At 42.5% G+C, this 16,717-nt stretch overlaps 3 protein-coding genes and 1 pseudogene across 6 annotated transcripts; 3 read left to right on the top strand and 1 right to left on the bottom strand.

Moving 5' to 3' along the window:
* Positions 1-439: 439 nt before the first annotated feature.
* On the top strand, positions 440-4,540 carry LOC113577457 (zinc transporter 1). Of its 3 annotated transcripts, none has more exons than XM_027010109.2 (5): positions 440-615; positions 1,175-1,377; positions 1,994-2,629; positions 2,911-3,060; positions 3,320-4,540. In XM_027010109.2, exons 3-5 carry the CDS (start codon positions 1,999-2,001, stop codon positions 4,066-4,068), a joined length of 1,530 nt encoding a protein of 509 aa, XP_026865910.2. In that variant the 5' UTR covers positions 440-615; positions 1,175-1,377; positions 1,994-1,998; the 3' UTR covers positions 4,069-4,540. The 3 variants fall into 3 exon arrangements, with proteins under 3 accessions (XP_026865910.2, XP_026865909.2, XP_026865908.2); XM_027010108.2 differs by having other exon boundaries at positions 1,175-1,614; XM_027010107.2 differs by having other exon boundaries at positions 440-750; positions 1,175-2,629.
* Positions 4,541-4,627: 87 nt separating this feature from the next.
* selenot1b (selenoprotein T, 1b) lies at positions 4,628-7,713 on the top strand. The gene is made up of 6 exons (XM_027010110.2): positions 4,628-4,826; positions 5,396-5,506; positions 5,595-5,721; positions 6,123-6,210; positions 6,422-6,572; positions 7,018-7,713. Exons 1-5 carry the CDS (start codon positions 4,696-4,698, stop codon positions 6,544-6,546), a joined length of 582 nt encoding a protein of 193 aa, XP_026865911.1. The 5' UTR covers positions 4,628-4,695; the 3' UTR covers positions 6,547-6,572; positions 7,018-7,713.
* A 4,403-nt stretch (positions 7,714-12,116) lies between these two features.
* LOC113577455 lies at positions 12,117-12,898 on the bottom strand (annotated as a pseudogene).
* Positions 12,899-13,640: 742 nt separating this feature from the next.
* On the top strand, positions 13,641-15,881 carry tsen34 (TSEN34 tRNA splicing endonuclease subunit). Of its 2 annotated transcripts, none has more exons than XM_027010100.2 (4): positions 13,641-14,390; positions 14,634-14,775; positions 15,044-15,316; positions 15,517-15,881. In XM_027010100.2, exons 1-4 carry the CDS (start codon positions 14,040-14,042, stop codon positions 15,720-15,722), a joined length of 972 nt encoding a protein of 323 aa, XP_026865901.2. In that variant the 5' UTR covers positions 13,641-14,039; the 3' UTR covers positions 15,723-15,881. The 2 variants fall into 2 exon arrangements, with proteins under 2 accessions (XP_026865901.2, XP_026865900.2); XM_027010099.2 differs by having other exon boundaries at positions 15,035-15,316.
* The last annotated feature ends 836 nt before the right edge of the window (positions 15,882-16,717 follow it).

Below are 16,717 nucleotides of genomic sequence, written 5' to 3'. Positions count from 1 at the left end.
AAGCGCTATCTCCTCTTTGTAGTGCCGACTTATCTGCAGCTCGCTTTGAGTCACATGCCTGATTTGCACGGCTCGTTTCACCATCACGATTGGTGATAGGAGCCGAACTAAAGAGGGGAAATTGCTTTAGTCAGTGTTCGCCATGGGAACGCTGATTTGAACGCACAGCACTGCGTCGACTTCTATGCTACTTGCATAGTAGCATGAAACCAGTGGTGCAAATACAGGCACGTTCCTTAACTATTAACAAGAGGTCTGGGGACGAAGGGAAATTGAACAGTGTGTACAAACTTGGAGATGTCCTCCGTTGGTCAGGGTGTTGGCCGTAAGCCGAGTGGCTGTTTATTATTAAAGGCATCCCGCCCGGTCTATAACGAACAAATTTATAACCCTCGATGTTATCCATTGCTGTGGCCTCGCACTTTGCAACTTGCTTAGCAGAACGTGTGGAAAGTGTTGGAACTTTTCCGTTATGTCAAATAGCCTGCCCCTCTGTCAACCTGTCGGGGTAATCTCTAATAAAGAGTCGGTCGTCTTTACGTGTTCAAAGAAGATTTACTTAGCCGAAGAGAAGGGGTGAAAGCATCAGGAAAGCGAGAACGCGATCTGCCCGTTGTGAGTGAGGCGCGCCTTAAAAGATACAGAAAAACCTGGATTTAGCTGGTTTAGTTTTATTTACTGGCACGTAGCTTCACTAACAGCAACACTTTAGTTTTGTGTCAAGGAGAAATACCCTCAGACAGCTTCAGGGTACGGCTTCAAGTTCTACAAAGTTTCTACTTACTGGCACATTTAAACACAAGACAGTACTAATTTAAACTAATTATACAGTACACATTTAAACTAAGTACGTGTTAAAATCAATCTACATATTTGACTCATTGTCTGTGAATTTCTTCCACACCCCGAGAAGGAGAGTGGGAAAAGTTCACAATCGTGGTAATCCAGCTACCGTATGGAAACTAGGATTACTTAGAAAATAACGGGATCGTGTGGAAACTTGTGCGGGACGTGTTTAACCTTGCATCCGTAGATTTCTATCATAGAAATTTGTATTAAACTTTTCCTAAATTTGCGTTCTGTATACGCGAGCAGTCTGAGTCTTTCTGGAAATTATTTTACACTCTTGTCTTGTAATTTTTCTATTTTTATGTTACATGTCCTTAAACGTCAGCGTTGCTTAAAACCACCGAAGCACACACGTGTCTGAAGGTTTACGAGAAGAGGACGAAGGACAGAAAAATTCCCTCACACGATCGCGATTAGGAGTCGGCAGGAGCAGTAGGCGTGGGAGCATGGGGGATCTATAGCCTCCTCAGGAGCGGTGGTCCAGAGGACCTTTTGCATTCAGCGCACAGACAGGCACGGCGGCCTCGTGTATGCGCAAGTGGCTGCTGCGATTCTTTGGCTCTCTGAGGAACCTTCCAAAATCGCAGCTTTAACGTTTTTATAGGTCTAACAGTGAAGCGGAAGAATATTCTGCTTTGCGGTATTCGGCTGTAATATTATCATATAAAGCGCGTAGTGTTCAGCAATACATTTCTGTGGAGAACGAGCTATTTTAGAGAGAGCTGGAAGAAGTACTAAAAAGTGTTGGAACGCGAAAAAAAAACGGTTAGTATTCTTTTAAAAGTATTTTAAATAATAAATAATAATTTGCTCAAGTAATTTCCACTCTTGATCGGTTTTGCCCAGGCAAACACTGTTCTAGTATACCGCTAGTTTCCGAACCTTTTATGTTCCCTGCCACTGTGTAATCAGAATGAAGGAAGCAAGTGTGTCGAATAAATTTACTTGAATACCAGGACGTGCACCCATCTACTACTGAAACTATATTTGCCTACATGGAATAATGATCGCCTTTGTCGGGGTATTTATAGTTTGGTTTCACTGGGTGCCTACCTTAATTTCCAAGACATAGTTTAAAGTGTCTAGTATTTTTAGTTATCAAATAATGTTTCGGGTGTAACGTTCTCTTTTCCATGTGGCGCAGGTGCTATGGAAAGGTCTGTACTCCGGTTTAGCAAAGCGCACACATGCCTGCTGGCATTCACGTCTGCGCTCCTGCTGTGCGAGATCGTGGTTGGCCGTCTCTGCAAGTCTCTTATTAACACGGTGGACAGTTTTCACACCCTCTCCGTCCTCGTTCGCATAATGCTGCACCCGTCACTGATCCGTGCGGGAGCCTGTGTGACCTCGACTCCCGGTCCCAACGCGTGCGCAGACCCCCGTGAACGCGCGCAGCAGCGTCTACCCGTGAGGGTTCCTGAGTCGGCCCGTATGCCATCTCCACACGCAGTCCTACCCGAGGCTGCTGGTACCACCCCTGCTGCGTCCGAGGGGGCCCGGTACAGTGTGCTGCGCTTGCGACCCTTCGGCGCTCTCGTGTCAGATTTGCTGCTGGCCTGCCTGTGCGTCTCCTTCCTTCTCGAGATCCTCAGCCATACGCTGCAGCCGCGTCCGATAAGGCGCCCTCTCCTGGCCACAGTGGTAGGTGCGGTTAGTCTGCTGTTCAATGGACTGATGCTTGTCTGGAGGAGAGGCAGAGGAACAGATGCAGGATCTGATGGGAGCAGCACAAGCCCACCAGCGATACAGTACAACCATTTTAATACCACAAAAAATAAAGGTATGATCCCCAATATTTTGCTGTTCATTTCATATAGTAAAAAAAACACCGTATTCAAACATTTTGAATTTTTGTTGTTTGTGTCTTAGCTAAAGTTAATAGTGGGCTTGGTAAAAGCATTAACACAGGCTGAGAAGATTCAGGTCATGGCCATTCTAGTTCAGAAGCTTCTGGTTCCATGCTCATGTTCTGCAACCTTCGAGCGTCCAATGTGCAGGTTCCAGACCGTGCATCTCAGAAATGCTTCTTGTCCTTCCACAAATGCCCTGATACCCCAACAGCACACACTAGTGACTCTCCTCGTCAGTCCAGTCATGCAGAGGACGCCATCTCCCATGATTCCACTGGCTTCCAGGTATCCCAACATACCTTTTGTCTGACTGGCCCACGCACCGAGGTGGCCAATAACAACATTTGTGTAGGATGCACCGGTAAGAAACGTTCCTTATACTTAACCTTTTATGTTACAGACTCCTTGACATTTGTAACTTCGGCTCTGTTTGGGCTGTATTTTCAGTGTAATTATATTATGTATCTTTGGAAATATTTGGTTAGGAATTAATGATGATGACATGGAATGACACAAAACTCTGGCGGAAACTGAGTCTGCTGAGTTTAACGGTTCACAAACTGAGATGTGACATTCCGGCCTGTTCTCTAACGACAGTGTTTTGTGCTTCTAATTTGTAGTACCATCAGTTAGCTCGAGACCTCCCGCATCAGGTTGGTGTAATCAGGATAGCAGCAGGACTGGGCAGCAGTGGCAGGACATCATTTGGCGCACCGTCACCATGATCCAGGGTCTGCTAGCTTCAGTCTTGGTTCTGGTGAATGGCCTGTTGCCGCTCACCCTCGGCCCGGATTGCCTGCCCTCTCTCTGGGGCTGCCACCTCCTCATGTACATGGACCCAGGCTTCTCCACGCTGACTGTGCTGGTGCTGCTGGTTGGGACACTCCCTGAGCTCCGGCGCTATGGCCTGGTCCTGCTCCAGGCATGCCCGGCACACGTGCACGCACAGGAGCTGTCCGCTCACGTGGGTCGCGTGTCGGGCGTGATAGCTGTGCACGAGCTGCACGTGTGGCAGCTCTCTGCATTGCAGCTGGTGGCATCAGTGCATGTGCACTGCCTTTCAGGGCTGGGACCACTGGAGTACTCCGGCCTCCTGACAGCAGTCACAGATGTGCTGAAAGGCTTTGGCTTGAGCCACTGCACCGTGCAGCTCGAATTTCTCGAATCTGCCTCTTCACAAGGGCAGAGCACAAAGACAGCCATGGCCAACAGTGCGGAGCAGACCCCCTGCAGTTTACACTGTGGGGAGAAGTGTGCTAAGATGATGTGCTGCTCACCTCCACAGGAGCAATCCTGCTCCACAGTACCCTCTAGCATGGACGTGGAAGTGAAGCAACAGGACATTGTCGTTGAGAACACATACTTGTAACTGTAATGTTTAACGAAAAATGACTTTGCAGAATTGATTACAAGAATGAAATGTGATAAAAAGGTTTAATTTTTTAAAACTCTTTTTTAGCATAGCAGATTTTCTGTCACAAAGCTATCACACAGAACTAATCCACAGACTGAGACAAGTCTTTATAGTCTATTCTGGAATTTAAAAAATATAAAATTTCCTATAAAATGCTTCATATTTCACCAAAGAGAAAAATGTAAGAATATGTTTTATTATATATCATTCCAAGGCAAGATACAGAGGTCTATGAGATCCGACGTTTTAGAATGTATTAAAAGGATATGGTTTTTAAATGATAACATTTGATACTTGGAAGTGTAAATGAAGTGTATTTGGACAAAATCAATAACAGTCAAACCATACAATTTACAATTATTTTCAGCACAGCCAAATGTAAGTCACAATTTATCAAAAATGTGCCCTGTCCATCCGTGTGTTGACCAGACTGAACTAATTATTTGTCAGTTTTGAAAGACGTAATGTTTTAGTTATAACACAAGGGGGAGCTGTTCGTTCGTCTTTAGACGAACATACCGGAATAGCTGCAGGGAGGTTTGATAGAGCCGGACCCCAGGAGCGACGATCAGACTCGACAGAATGGTGAAACGGTGGTTGTCGCTTTTATTTGTCTGCGTACTCTCCTTGTACCACGTTGCAGCCGATAACGGCAGTGTTAAAAAGCTGAAAATGCAGTACACCACAGGACCTCTTCTCAAATTCCAGATTTGGTAAGGAAACCTCGACCAAAGTCGAATATCAGATCTTTAGCTGGCTAGCTCGCTATCTTAGCTAACGTTAGCCAGCTCTGTGTTGTCCTTTATAGTGTTATCGCTTCCTTTCTAGATTATTATCCTGGTAAACAGTGTGAAAGGGGTCCGTTTATTGAAATCAATTTTATATGTAATCAACTGTTTTGTTGCAACTTAGCCAGCTTAGCTAGGCTGCTACGCTACTCAGATGGCTGGAATTTGGTAGTTAAAACAAGAAGACGATGCGAGCAGGATTTGCGAGGTAACGCTGGCTATCGTGAGCTGTCCGTAGTCAGTACCGTGGATGTAGGGGGTAGCCTATGGTTTCTTGGCGGTTTTGTGTTTTTACGAGTAAGCAGCTGACAGACGGTTCTAGGTATGGCACGGGACAGCACAGCACAGCGAGAACATGCCGAAATACCGGACGCGTTGCCTGTGCATGTGTGCCGTTACCATACGGAGCTACTTATAAGCAGAAAGAATAAATTCACTTTACCCCCTCCCTCCACACACGGGTTGCTCTGGTTCGTCTTCATGTCAATACGCAGCATATCCTGAGGATACAAGCGGGTGTTCGAGGAGTACACTCGGGTTCTAAGCCAGAGGTACCCAGACATCCGCATCGAAGGGGAGAACTACCTGCCCCGACCAATATACAGGTGAGGGAACCGTTCTGTGACGTGACTTGGCACGTAGGTTGTGTGTCTTATTCACAGACTCGTTTATTTATTTAATTTCTCTTTGCAGACACATTGCTTCTTTCCTCTCCATATTTAAGCTTGCTGTGATTTGCCTTATTATTCTGGGAAAAGACCCTTTTACATTCTTCAGGATGGAGACCCCTGGAATTTGGGTTTGGGGTCAGGAGAACAAGGTAAAGAATTTAACTCTCACTGACATGGAGGAAATAAATGAATGAACCATATAATTGTGGCACCAGTTAACTGTTTAATCAGTTATATTTCTTTTGTGTAAAATCCTTTTTTATTTTATGCAAGAGGAGTACATATAACAAGGCATGGAAGAAAAATGGTAAACAAGTGAGGATTTAGCGTGTCCTTGGTTCAGTCACTGGAGACCATGGAAACGTCTGGGACCTTTGTCTTAAAATGTAACCCACATCATAGATTCCCCAGGGATGACGTTAATGATGTCTACTGGGGAACCTGTATGATCCTCATTATCTCTGTAAAACTGAGATGGCAGGGTGAAGCCCTAAGGGCCCTGGGTACCTTTTTATACTTGAGTCTAAGTGTACCCCTTTGTTTCTTATAGATATATGCCTGTATGATGGTCTTCTTCCTCAGCAACATGATTGAAAATCAGTGCATGTCAACTGGCGCCTTCGAAATATCGCTGAATGGTGAGATGTCTTGCTTTTTTCTGACTATTTTGTCTCAAGTAGGTATTTTGAACTTAAGTGTAGTTTTGGCGGGTGTTGTAATGTTAGTTGTTGTCAGTGATGAAACCCCCACCCCAAATTGAAATGAAACCCACTGATTTTGTTGGTCTTTCCAGTGATCTTACCAGACTGACGTGCGTGTGTGTGTGTGTGTGTGTTTGTTTGTGTGTAGATGTGCCTGTTTGGTCCAAGCTGGAGTCAGGCCACCTGCCTTCCATGCAGCAGCTGGTTCAGATCCTGGAGAATGAGCTGAAGCTGAATGCACACATGGACACGCTGCCCCTCCAGCGTTCCTAACGCCAATCACAGCTTCACTCACTCCTGTAGGTCACTGGGAGGTAGTTTACAGTACAGTAGCTGTCCAGCAAGCAATTCTGTTAGATTAAGGCAAGATACATTGTGATAAAGTTGATAGAATTCATTTTCTTTTTGTTGGGAACTCGGGCATTAAAATAAAATGTTTTTCTGTCCTGGTATATAATGAAGGTACATTTTAAAAAGCTCCAATAAATGTATTGTTGTGAATAAAAGCCCTAGTAGTAATTAACCCAGGCTGGCAATTTAAATGTATCTTATGAGTTTCTATGTAAGGCTCTTCTCTTGCTTATGTTTGAGAGTACTGTAAACTTGTATAAATGATCGACAGGATCAGTGGTCAAATCTCTTGTCACTTTACTACTTCTAATACTTGATTTAGTGATGGCTGATTTTAGCTCTGCAAATAACACCCAAGTCTGACCTCCTTTCTGACTCTCCCTCTTACTCCAGGTATATGGGAGGAGTTCTCTCTCAGTAATGCGGCACCCATGAAGGCCTGCGCTGAAAGCAGTGTGTCTGCTGGTGTAGACTGGATGTCTTTGTCCCCGTTACTGATCTTGTGGAACTTCTGTTATAGACAGTGGGATAACAGTGGGATTAGTGACAGTTTATTGGAGAGCTGGTAAATAATTGTTTTGTTTTGTTTTTTTAATGATGTGCTTGTGGGCTCTAAAAGTAGTAAAGCCCTCTCAGACCTAGTTATTGGTAACCAGTGAACCGTTTTAGATTAAGAACGGTTTCCCATCATATCTATCTTTTGTCTATGCTGTCACTTTGATTAAGTCTTGAGGGCCAAAGTCGCGCGCGTGCGTGCGTGCGTGTGCGTGTGTGTGTGTGTATCCGTCACCCAAACATACACATACAAGCTTTTTTTAATACTTTTGGATAATTTTGCCAATTACATCACTATGTTCTGATGGTAACAATGGAAACAAAACACGTACACAGTTGGAAATTATTTTAGGTATATGGGGAGTATTTTTCCATATACAAATAACTAATTACAAATAAAATAACATGCATTTGAAAAAACCTAGGCATGTGTATCATGATCGTGAATATGTATTGCAGATATCTGTTTTGTTTTAATATATTTAATTTTTCTAATTTTTTTATATCCTCAACTGAATTAAAATGTCGTTTATGTCACAATATGTTGCCTGCAATCTCTTACTTGAGTGAAAACCCGTTGCATGATTTAAAACTCCTGAGGGCTGCCTGATATCGTTCAGGTTATTGTACAACAATTGTACATTCTCGTGTAAATTAGCACAGTGGTTCATGTTTAACTTCCTTAAATTTGCATAACTTGTATAACCTCCAGCACCTAAAAACTGGCTGTCCTTCTGTCAAATTAACAAAGTGCTCTATGGGGTTGTTGATCTTCTGTGATGTCAGAGACTACAAAACTGACACTCAAAAACAATTCCCCTAAAGTCAAAAGCATGTCTACTTCCTATCTTGTTCAGTCAAGGTCATTTAGTACTGAGAGAACCAAGGCAAGATCTTTGACCAGGCAGGTAGACCATGCACTCTGGAAGCCTGTTTGTGTGGTTGGAGGGTGCTTGGGTCTTTTATTTTGTATTGTTATTTAGAAACCCTAAATTCATGGTCAAATAGCATACAGTAAGAGGCACAAGTACTTTTCATTGTAAAGGAGCCCCCAGGTACAGTCGTTTTGGACAAGGCAACTTATCAATTTAGTCTGTGCAGCTGTGGTCATTCACATACAGGAGCAAAGAATAGAGAAAAAACATCTTCAAAGAAATCGCGATTCAAATCTCATACTGCAGTTTCCACATGATGAAGTAGGGCTGACATCTAGTGGATTAAAGGAGGAACTGTAACCTCATTGTAAGTAAATGCTTGAACCTGATGGTTCAAGTTACCTCAAGGAGGAGGAAATCTTTCAACTCCCTCCACAAAGCCACAACTTCCTACAAAGAATCTTGATTGTTTACTTTCTTTGGTTTCTCAGCAATAGGTCAAAGTGTGTGCCTCCTCCATTGGCGACATCCACAGTTAACTTTAGTGTGTAGTATTTCAGAAAGACAGAATTATTTTTTACATGCAAAATGGTGCAGTCAAGGAAACCAAATGAAAAATAATTGCTCTAGCTTGATGGTGTTCAAAATCTTATGGCTAAGGTGATAAACTGTGTTCCTGTTTAATCTTTTGCCTTTAGACAAAGAGCCTGGCAAACTGATCTCTTGCCTGTATTACTCAGAGATCCAGTAAAATCTTCTGGTTCCATATGAAATTGTTTAGAAATGGCCTTATAACCTTATAATTTATCAAATCAAAATTAATTTATAAATTGCTTTTTACCACAGATGTCACAAAGCAGCTTCACAAATTTCCAAGTCCAAGCCCCCAGTGAGCAAGCCAATGGGGACAGTGGCAAGGAAAAACCCCCCTAGAGCATGAGGAAGAAACCTTGAGAGGAAACAAGACTCAAAGGGGGGACCGTCCTCCTCTGGCCGAAAACAGTCACCACAATAATAATAATTTTAAGAAAAATAAATAACTAATAATAAAATGAAAAAAAAAAACAATTAATGTGTAGTCCAGTTTTCTAGAGGCCTTAGTCATGTCCTGATGGTATGGATGTGTCCAAAACCCATCTCGCAAGAGAACGTCCATTAAGGGCAACAGGAAACTAATTGGCTATGGTGGAGGTGTGGTGGACTACAGCAGGGAACATCAGGGGGTGAGAGTAGCCATGGCAACTGAGACGGGTTGAGGCTCAGTAACATTGTGACATCCCACAAGAGAATGTCCATTAAGGGCAACAGAGAAGTAGTTGGTTGGGGTGAAGGTGTGGTGGGCTACAGCAGGGGACATCAGGGGGAGGTGGGAGGAGCCATAACAGCTGAGACGGCTCAGTAACATCATGACATCAGGGGTAGGTGTACCTCGGCAGAAAGAGAGACTAGATTATTAGACATGTCTATGTATGAGAATGTGTAAATTAGGGAACTATAATGTGCAATGATGGACTCCGGCAGATCTAACTATGGCAGCATAGCTAAAAGAAAAGAGCCAGAAGGAACCACATGCACGAGGGAACCTTGGAACATCAGCCTCTTAGTTAACAAACATGAGTGACAAGAGAGAGGTGAAGTGGCAGCGTCACAACATACCAGTTTACCAAAACTCTCAATGCCCTCAATGCTCTCATTTTATGGGCAGCTACAAATGCTTCTCTAAGATCATTGCTAATGTCCTTCTCCTTGACATTGTGTCAACACACCTGAATGCTCCAGACCAGTAAACTGCCAAATCTTCTCTTTGGATGCAGCTCCCTCTGTTGAGAGGATTTGGAGATTATCATTAGCAATAACAAAAATCTTTATTTCTATAGCAATGTTGATTTTTCATCCAAAATCCCAAAGTGGTTTACGGAAAAAAATTAAAACAACATGGAACTAAAAAAACACACTATAAACTGCATACAGGCTAAGCAAATATGTCTGTAATCTGGAACAATTTCAGAATTTAAGAGTAGAGTCTGAGTGGTTGAGATTGGTTAACATGCTTCAGGAGATCTACAACATATGTTAGAGGGAGGCTTGTGAGGGCTTTACCTCTAAAAAGCAAAACTTTGTAGCTAATGCAGAACTTAACAGGCATCTTAACCTCTCATATTGTATCTGAAAGAAAAATCGAACACACCTAAGTGAGTGCAGTGCACCGGCCAAGGAGGCCGAGTGAGGCAGAGTGACACAGAGTGCAGGCTCATTTGAACTCATTTTAGACCACTTTTCTCTGTGTCTGTTTTACTGTTAAGTGATGGGTTGTGAAATAAAAGCTCAATATCAATTATAAAATAACATTCAACACAGGATTTTTTTAAATCTTATTGTCCATTACAGTAGGTCTTGGTGTAGTATTTTAGTGCTGCTGCTATAATTTTACTTTACAATCACAATGTATCCAGACAAATAATGCATTGTATACAGTGTATAGTAAAAAATATTTATTCCACAGAATAAACAGCACTTGACGTTAATTATTCTTTCTCTGTGGCAGAAGTGGCCTAGCATAAGATTTTGTTATATATCAAGGTTCCACCACACAGTTGTCTCCATCTTGGCAATGGAGCCTCAATGATAACCTATCCGTGTCAAGAGCTGCACAGACCAAACCACAAGATCTTTTTTAATTACTTCATCACAGCTCACAATCTGCTGGGGTTGTTGGCTTCAAACAAAATACACGCAGCTGGAACAAAGCGCCCCCCGATTTGCCAACCCGCCACTGATGAGTGACAAAGAGACGTCTAAAATAAAAAGTGGGAACCATAATGAGGTCAGGAGCGGGGGAAAGGTAGCCTTAACCAAGTGGCTTGATAATCGTACTGTGGTCGTAGCTTTCAAGTTGAGTGGTGGGATAAGAACAAAGGATCCTTTGTGAAAATCAAGCAGCCCGAAGTTGTGCTGCAGAATAACCAGGCAATGGGCAATGTGGACAAGTTGGATCAACTGACAGGTCTGTACAGAACAGACATCAAGGCCAAGAATGGACCCTTACAATGATTACACAGGTCTTTGACCTGGCTGCTGTGAACTTGAGAACTTGAATACTGAAGAGATAAAGAACACCAGGGCATTCGTTGATAGTACAAAATGCTGACTGATGGCCTACTGAAGAGGTCAGCCCTGGCATGATGGAGCACATGCCCAATTACACTGATCACAAAGAAGCAACCAGGTATAAATTTACACAGCACACTGGGAAACATATGTGTACTGTGATAAGTGCAAGGTCCTCTACTGCTTTATTCCACTGCTTCAAGGCAGCACATAGACAACGACTGTACAATAGACAATGACTGTCCTCAATAGTCTACACTTATAGGATACAGTTAAGGATAAAAAGTAAGCAAAGCAATGAAACTACTGTTCAAAATGGACTTCTTCCACGAAAGTAAAGTTGAGTGCTTTTAAGTTTTTCAACAGTTCTTAAAAATGATGTTTTCAAATACACCCACTGAATTTTTCTACTTGGTTAACTGTTAAAAATATTTTTTTTCTTGATGATAGGTAATCACATAAAACAAAACTTTTAAATCATGCAAAGCACTTTTAGTATGGTCCATGTTTATGTCCCAAAAAAGAAAAAAGTCTGTTTTATTTAACCACTGTTAAGGCCAACTGTTCACTGCAATGGACAGCAATAAAATATTACATTTGATTTTTTAACTGAGCATTGTTTGTGATTGTATTATAAGCAGAAAACAACATTCTTTATTTTTCTTCTATCACTGAAACATAGTTTGTGTCTGAAAGGGTTAATCTGGAATTAATGAAAACCTTCAGGTTTCTTGCTGAACAAACTGATAGTATATAATAGTGAAATACCAGCATAACGTTTTTTTCTTTTTTTATCCCAAATAAAATCTAGTCCTACCCTTATTTGCGAGCTCTTCTTTAATGAAAAACATGCTCACTTATTATAAATGATTGTATTATTGTTAACATAGACACACTGTATGAACTTTAGGAAATGTTATTGAGGCATGTCAATATTTTTGTATGTTTCAGGCTTTAATGGGAATTCATGGTATCCCTGATCCAAGTGTTGTAGTTGCAGACCTTGGCGTAGACAACGGGCTTGTTCCTCTGGGCACGGCCGGCACCCCATGACACGATCCCCTGGAGCTGGTTGTTGCACACCACAGGTCCACCAGAGTCACCCTGGCAGGAGTCTTTGCCACCCTCCAGGAAGCCAGCACAGAACATGTTGGCAGGGGTAGGAGGGGTAGGAGTTCTGGCAGGCGCTGTCACTCAGGATGGGAGCATCCAGACACATCAGGTTGTTGGGGTAGTTGCTGCCCGAGGGGCTCATGCCCGAGGGGCTTCACCTAGTGCCGGTGGGGGCGCAACTGGTGGGCAGAGTCACGGCACGCAGGTAGCTGTTGAGGGAGGCAGCCTTGCTCAGCTTGATCAGCATGATGTCTTTGCCCAGGCTGCCGCTGTTGTAGCGCGGGTGCCGGATGACCTTAGCCGAGCTCATGCACTGCTCCGTGCCCTCGTTGATGGCGATGTTGTGCTCTCCCAGACATACCTCGATGTGAGACTTGTAGCAGCGAGCAGCAGAAACCACCCACGTTAGCCCGCACCCAGGGACACCTGGTAAGGCACTCCGTTCTTGGAGCACTGCTAACCACCGACAATTTTGTCATCGTCCCCTTCCAGAGGAAAGGTGTATGCTGCAGCGACCAGCGTCAGGAGAACGAAGGCCTTCATGGTTGTGGTAGACACAGCTGCCTTGCTGCTCGTAGGCTTCATGCTGCCTTCTTATATATCATGCTCAAGGACAGGCTATGAAATTTCCTAAGATTAAGAGTAACAGCGTGTGAACTCACATATGGTCAATGGTAGTAGTATGTAAACTGACATATGGTTTCTGATAACACCTTAGGTATAGATATACTCTAGAACACATTGGATTTTAAGGTATTTGTGAAACAACATTTCTATATGCCTGTGATCATACTAACTATGTACTCACTACAGTTGTACTACATATGCTTAGGGATAAGCAAGCTATTTTACTGTAGGCTGCTGAAACAAAAGTATACTTATTCTCTTGACACCGAATGATCTTGCTTTACATCTTCCCTGTGATCTCTAAAGATTATGAACAATACGTAACATATTACATTAACAGACACAATGCACTTTTCTGTCAAGGGAAACATTAGATTGCATAGCTTTAAGAAAGATTGCTAAATACATCTTATCAAAGATATTAGTTTTCAGGGGACCCTTAAAATATTTTTTTATTATTGGTCAGTATGGCAGTTGTCAGTTAACTATTGATTTAGTGTGATCATCAACAAAAAGTAATATGATTTTGTCTTAGTAGAAACTGGACTACACAATCCAATTAGAAAGTAAAAATGTTTGTGTCAGAATGTAGGCTTTTTTAGTTGCGTTAACATAACCTAATAGAAAACACATGAACCCCACCCACCCCCACCCCCACCCCCACCCCCGGAACTTTTGGATCAAGTGTATTGGTTGAAAATATAGATATGGGTCACGTGGCATGCAGCAAGGCGGAAATAAATATGTGAGGGTCCGTTCGAAACCCTTTGAAGTCTTGAGAACGTCTGAAAGTTGTAACCTACGTTGTATATGCTGGTATTTGGGAAAAGTAAATATAAAATCAAATTCACATGAACTATTTCGCGTACCACTAAATTTCTGACTGACCTGGTTGGTCGGTGGAGTTCTGTACTTTACAAGAGAAGGGCTAAGTAGCTAGCAGCACACAGCGTTCTAGCTAGCTAGCTAGCTATGTTCCTCGTGCGGCAAAAGTAGAGCAAATTCTTCAGCTTATGATTTGACGGATACAATGGACATCGTCTGAACGGTGTGTTTTTTGAATAACTAGGTTTTTTTTCTTCTGAGAAATGCATTTGAAAGTAATCGGTGGTCATACCGTTGTTAGTAAATAACGCCATGGACTGGACCACGACACAGCTTGTAGGCAAATCTCTGCCTAACGGACAAGATGTAAAGTGCAGAGACCGTGAGAGTGCCATAACAAAAACGGATCAAGGAAATGCAGCCAAGGATCGGACAATTCAAATTAGCATTTGCGGATCCACACCGCTGCTCTGGAGGTCGGTCGATATTAAACAGTCTAGGGACGAGGTCGGGGTGATCGGGACCCTGATAGGTTCACTTGCCAGACAGCCAAGGCAAAACAATAGATTAGGAAGACCCCTGGAAATACTTAAGGAAGAAGCTCGTCTCTTGTTGGAGACGGGAGAGGCTACCGATGTACGGCATCCGGACAAGAGCAAGAAGGTAGCGTTTACTAATTTGCGTTAGGAAAGTACTTAAAAGTGTCTGACTTGCATGTGCTCGTTACCTGTAATGCCATCTTTGTAATCTCTTCTAAGGGGTTGTGTGAGTAACGTGTTCTATCATGTACATCTTCACAGAAAATTGTAGTTTGCTTGTTAATGGTTACATAAGCAGCTAGCTTCATGGATGAACAGCACAGTGGTGAGAGTGGAAGTATTGTTTACATCTCTTTGTATTCCACAGGTGTCTGAAAGTGGAGAGAGTCATCTGAATGCTGTTCAACTTTACCAGGCTAGACTAGACCGCAGCTATGAAGAACAATGCAGTCTGGCTCTGGAAGAGAAGAAAGCAGTGCTGCATAGAGTGATGGATGAGAAACAGAATAGTGAGTGAGACTCCACAGTGTGTCCACTACTAATCAAAACATTAAAAGATATTAAACTCTAAGTATGAATACCCTAGATCTTCTCACTTACTTATGTCCATCAGAGGTGCAGAAAGTATTTTAGGGCTGATCAATACATGTGATTGTGATGTGATGGTATTCCACCTGTTTCATTATAAAATGCTTCAGTGTTGGGAGTGCTATGAAAGTGCAATATGCTACATGTGGGTGAGATTGTAAGATGTGTCCTGTCGCTGAGACCATACAGGTAACGAGGGTCCAGAAAGAGCCGTGAGAGAGCGCCTTTGCTCCCTGGAAAAAAGCTTCTCGTTCCCCCGTTCCGCCATGGCTGTTCAACTTTGTACCGCACGTGCTGGCTTCAGTCACTGCCCCGAAGAACTTGCTTTCTTAGCTGCTGATTGGCCAGAGCCTAGAGACAAGCACTCAGAGGCGAGATTCCGGGTGTATAAGGACCTGAGGAGGAAGGGCTTCTACCTAACCGCAGCAGGGAAGTTTGGGGGAGATTACCTGGTGTATCCAGGTGAGTTTAGAATCAATGGTATGCTCACTATTTGTCATAATATCTGTAGACATTAACACATTACTGAATACACCATTTTCTGGATTTTAATAGTAATAATAGGGTAAACAATGTATTTTGAGTCATTATTAAAGCTGCTATGGGTAAGAAAGGTGCAAATTGATTATCAAAATGTATCATTTTTTATTGTTTTCTTGAAGGTGATCCACTTCGTTTTCATGCCCACTTCATTGCGTTGTGCATGCCTATGGATGAGTCATCTCCCCTCAGTGATATTCTTACTATAGCACGGCTTGGTTCCAATGTGAAGAAAACTGTGCTGCTGTGCTCCCCACGGGATCCCAGTGACAGCCAAGTAGAGGGGGATGTTGTGTATTCATCTCTACAGTGGAGTGGAATGGTATAGCGTTTACCACTAGCACAGGTCATGGTAATAATGGTGCTAAAAGCCCAAGTGTGTGAGCCAAACAGAACCAAGTAGCTTGTCTGTCAGGACTGAGCCAGCAGGTGGACTGTCCCTGTGGGAAGGTCATGTGTATATTATGTAATAAAGTTTAAAAATATCCATCTTCTGTGGTCTGCTTGTCTGTGGCCCCTTCCATACTGAATAATTTCAAATCCTTGTACAGGAGTCACCCTCTTCTAAACATTTGATGATTACCTAATGAGCTGAACCAGGTCTGTTTGGAGTAGGCAAGACACCTAGATTTGTAGTGCATTGGTTCTCCGGGTAGAGTTGGGAAACACTTGTCTGCACTGCATAGGTATGTCAGCTGGTGTTTATTCTATTAGAATAAATAGCTCTATTTATTCTGGGTAAGGCTACAACAGTCAATAACTTTAGGTTTGTGTTAACAGTTGGGATGGGATTCAGACAGGAAAAGTGTATTTCCCAATTTTCCAGAGTAAGATTAATTTCGATTACACAATTACACCACACACTGACGCACAAAGGCAGTGTTGGGTAGGTTACTTTTCAAGTTTATTTCATTATATATTACTGAATATGTAGTACATGTGACTTAAATGTAATTAAAATTAGTACAATTTTAAATACTATATTACATCAACATCGTCTTGGGCAATGCTGAAGTAATCCAGAGTTTTTAAAATGCATTACTCGTTTTGAGTAATCTAATAGAGGATGTTACCAATTTGAGGACATGTAATCTGTAGTAAAATACATTTTAAAAGTAACCTTCTGAATACATATATTTATTATGATTACATTTTTAAAGAAAACTACCTATTGCCAAGTAAATTAAGGTTTTCCATATTTAACATGCGCTATGGGTATGCTAACTACCTACGTTTACATGATTATTGAACTGCTAGGCGGCAACACATCCTTATTGTTAGACTAAAAAAAAAAAAAAAAAAGTTCCTCTAACGAGAGTGCGG

Source organism: Electrophorus electricus, chromosome 4, assembly GCF_013358815.1.
Source record: "Electrophorus electricus isolate fEleEle1 chromosome 4, fEleEle1.pri, whole genome shotgun sequence".
In the NCBI taxonomy this organism is placed as follows: Eukaryota; Metazoa; Chordata; class Actinopteri; order Gymnotiformes; family Gymnotidae; genus Electrophorus; species Electrophorus electricus.
Note: the sequence above shows the minus strand (reverse complement) of the source record. Positions and strands in the feature narration are given on the sequence as shown.

Coding starts and splice junctions, on each gene's coding strand:
- LOC113577457 (XM_027010109.2), top strand. CDS start 1,999: ATGGAAAGGTCTGTACTCCGGTTTAGCAAAGCGCACACATGCCTGCTG. Junction 2,630..2,910: donor TAATACCACAAAAAATAAAG/GTATGATCCCCA, acceptor ATACCCCAACAG/CACACACTAGTGACTCTCCT. Junction 3,061..3,319: donor CATTTGTGTAGGATGCACCG/GTAAGAAACGTT, acceptor TCTAATTTGTAG/TACCATCAGTTAGCTCGAGA.
- tsen34 (XM_027010099.2), top strand. CDS start 14,040: ATGGACTGGACCACGACACAGCTTGTAGGCAAATCTCTGCCTAACGGA. Junction 14,391..14,633: donor ATCCGGACAAGAGCAAGAAG/GTAGCGTTTACT, acceptor TGTATTCCACAG/GTGTCTGAAAGTGGAGAGAG. Junction 15,317..15,516: donor AGATTACCTGGTGTATCCAG/GTGAGTTTAGAA, acceptor GTTTTCTTGAAG/GTGATCCACTTCGTTTTCAT.